The sequence below is a fragment of the Sinocyclocheilus anshuiensis genome, unplaced genomic scaffold (assembly GCF_001515605.1).
Source record: "Sinocyclocheilus anshuiensis isolate Anshui unplaced genomic scaffold, SAMN03320099.WGS_v1.1 scaffold103, whole genome shotgun sequence".
Classification (NCBI taxonomy): domain Eukaryota; kingdom Metazoa; phylum Chordata; class Actinopteri; order Cypriniformes; family Cyprinidae; genus Sinocyclocheilus; species Sinocyclocheilus anshuiensis.
In genome coordinates this window covers 1,373,679-1,376,269 of record NW_015548201.1, presented here as the reverse complement: position 1 = coordinate 1,376,269, position 2,591 = coordinate 1,373,679, and the positions used below count along the sequence as shown (strand labels likewise).

Here is a 2,591-nt window from a genome sequence, read left to right as displayed (position 1 = left end):
TATATACACACACACACACACACACACACACACACACACACATATATATATATATGTATATGTGTGTGTGTGTGTGTGCGCGGACATATTTTTATACTTATCACATATTTTTATATCTTAACTGAATTTATTTCTAGAACATTTTTTTTATATTTTAATTTAATATATTTTATATTCATTAAATTCAAAACTACATACAGTAATAGTAAATATGATTTGCCTGGTTTTTATGTCATTGTCTCCAAGTATCTTTAAGAGTCTGATTGATATTAAAGGTTGTGCAAACCCTTACAACACATAGAAAAGCTTAGAAAAATGTGGAAGGGTTTCACGATATCCTGAGCTTGCGTTTCTTATCCTTCTTCAGTGCAACGGCAAGTCCTCAGCGGTCAGGAGATTTTACTGGACAAACTGCAGGAGATACGGAAGGTATGTGAGGCGGGTCATGATGATTTTGCTTTGTATTTGGAAAACACTCAAGGTGATGAGCCCTGATAAGCACAGCACACTTATCTTACATTGTGTGTGCTTGTTATGGAATAGACGAGAGCTTCTTGGTTGTCTCAAACTCTGATTCTGAGCTTGTGACTTTCAGACATCGTTGCGACAGATGAATCAGACACGGTTTTACATCGAGGAAAGCAGGAATCGAATGGCACAAGTCAATCTGCTCTTGGGAGGCTTTCCGACACAGCTTGACAGAGAGGAATACACACACCTGCTATCCGAACACCTTGCAGTCAAAAGTGAGTCTGTGTGTGCTCATATGATGTGTAAGCTCAAGATTTAAATGGCTCAGGTCCTTTGGATTTTAGCTGTTCATCTCATCAGTCTCTTAGGATTTTATTCATCTTTCCATGAAATTGTCCTTGCACAATGCTGACCTGTAAGTCTGACATGAGGCATCTTGTGTACTCATCGCCGCTCTGCTGGGAGGGATTAGAACAGATGATAAAGTGACTGCTGGGCATTTATTGTGATTGGAGAGTTAAAGGAATAGTTCAACCAAAAATGAAAATTAGCTGAAAGTGTACTCACCATCAGGCCATCCAAGATGTAGATCTGTTGGTTTCTTCATCAGAACAGATTTGGAGAAATTTAGCATTGCATCATTTTCTCACCAGTGGATCCTCCGCAGTGAATGGGTGCTGTCAGAATGAGAGTCCAAACAGCTGATAAAACATCACAATGATCCACAAGTAATCCAGTCCATCGATTAATGTGTTGTGAGATGATTGCTTGTTTGTAAAAAACAAATCCACCATTAAGTGTTACCATGTAAAGCGTTTTAACTTTAAATTGTTGCTTCTGGCCAAAATACGAATTTATAATCCATAATAATGCTTCTTCCAGTGAAAAACTCCATCCCCTGTTGTCCTCTCACATCAAAATCCACCGACATAATTGTTTAGAACTGTTTTCACCTAAACAGTGCTTATTATGTACATATTTCACTCCTGATTCAGACAAGATGACTTTTTCACTGGAGAAGGCAATGTTATGGATAGAGGCCCATATTTTAGCTGGAAGCAACGGTTTGAAGTTAAAATGTCTTTATGGACGGGTTTATCACAAACATGAAGCTTTCTGCTTCACATGACATTAATTGATGGACTGGTGACATGTGGATTACTTGTGGATTGTTGTGATGTTTTTATCAGTTTGGACTCTCATTCTGACGGCGCCCATTCACTGCAGAGGATCCAAGTGGTGTAATGTTAAATTTCTCCAAATTTTCATTTTTGTGTCTTTATTTCTCTCTCACTCTTCCCCACCCAGGTCATTTGGTCACCATCAGTCACGTGTACACTGGACAAGGTAAGAGAAACTGCATTCATAAATCATAGGGTTCTGTGGGAGAACTTCCTGTTTCCTTGTCACAGGAAATGCATCCCTCCTTTAGAGGTGGCTCATAATGTCTGTCTTTGTTCTGAGCACAACTGCATGACTTTATTTGATAACACTGAAGGTCTCTAGTGCGTGCTGCAGAACAAACTGCCTGCTGTGTGCTTGGGCCACAGTCTGGCCTACTGTCAGTGCTCTGTAAATGAGACACAAATGCTCTGAACTGCCGGTTGTTCTTAATCCATCTCATGCCCACTGGCTCAATCGACTTGATGCTTTGAATGGTTTTCATATTGTTAATGTATGTGTTGGTTTGTGTGGAGATCTTAAAATAAGTAGTGGTTAACACACACGCTTTGACAACTAGAGATACTATTCTACTTCTTGCTATGATTTCCTGTTGTTCGCTACTGTACTAGTAAACAAAAATGGTACAAAGGGTGTTTAAAGTTGAAAATAGACCCTTCTGCTTGACTGATACAAAGAAGTGCTTTGTTTTGTGAATTTTGAACATTTATTATGCTAAATAAATGTTTCAACAAGAAATATTTAAATAAAGAAAAAACAATTGTGTACCTTTATGTGTACCTTAAAATATTAACTTAATGTATACATATAAAATATTAACAATTTTATATATATATATATCTATATATATATATATATAGTGAAATTACAAATATAGTGAAAAGTGATGTGACATGTGGCCAAGTATGGTTACCCATACTAGGAATTAGTGCTCTGCA

At 37.5% G+C, this 2,591-nt stretch overlaps 1 protein-coding gene across 1 annotated transcript in view; it reads left to right on the top strand.

The window, feature by feature from the left end:
* Nucleotides 1-2,591, top strand: part of LOC107653341 (diacylglycerol kinase theta-like) — a 40,038-nt gene that overhangs the window by 26,888 nt on the left and 10,559 nt on the right. Inside the window, 3 exon segments of the mRNA XM_016440036.1 lie at nt 307-429; nt 596-746; nt 1,780-1,818. Of these exon segments, the coding sequence (XP_016295522.1) occupies nt 307-429; nt 596-746; nt 1,780-1,818 (313 nt within the window).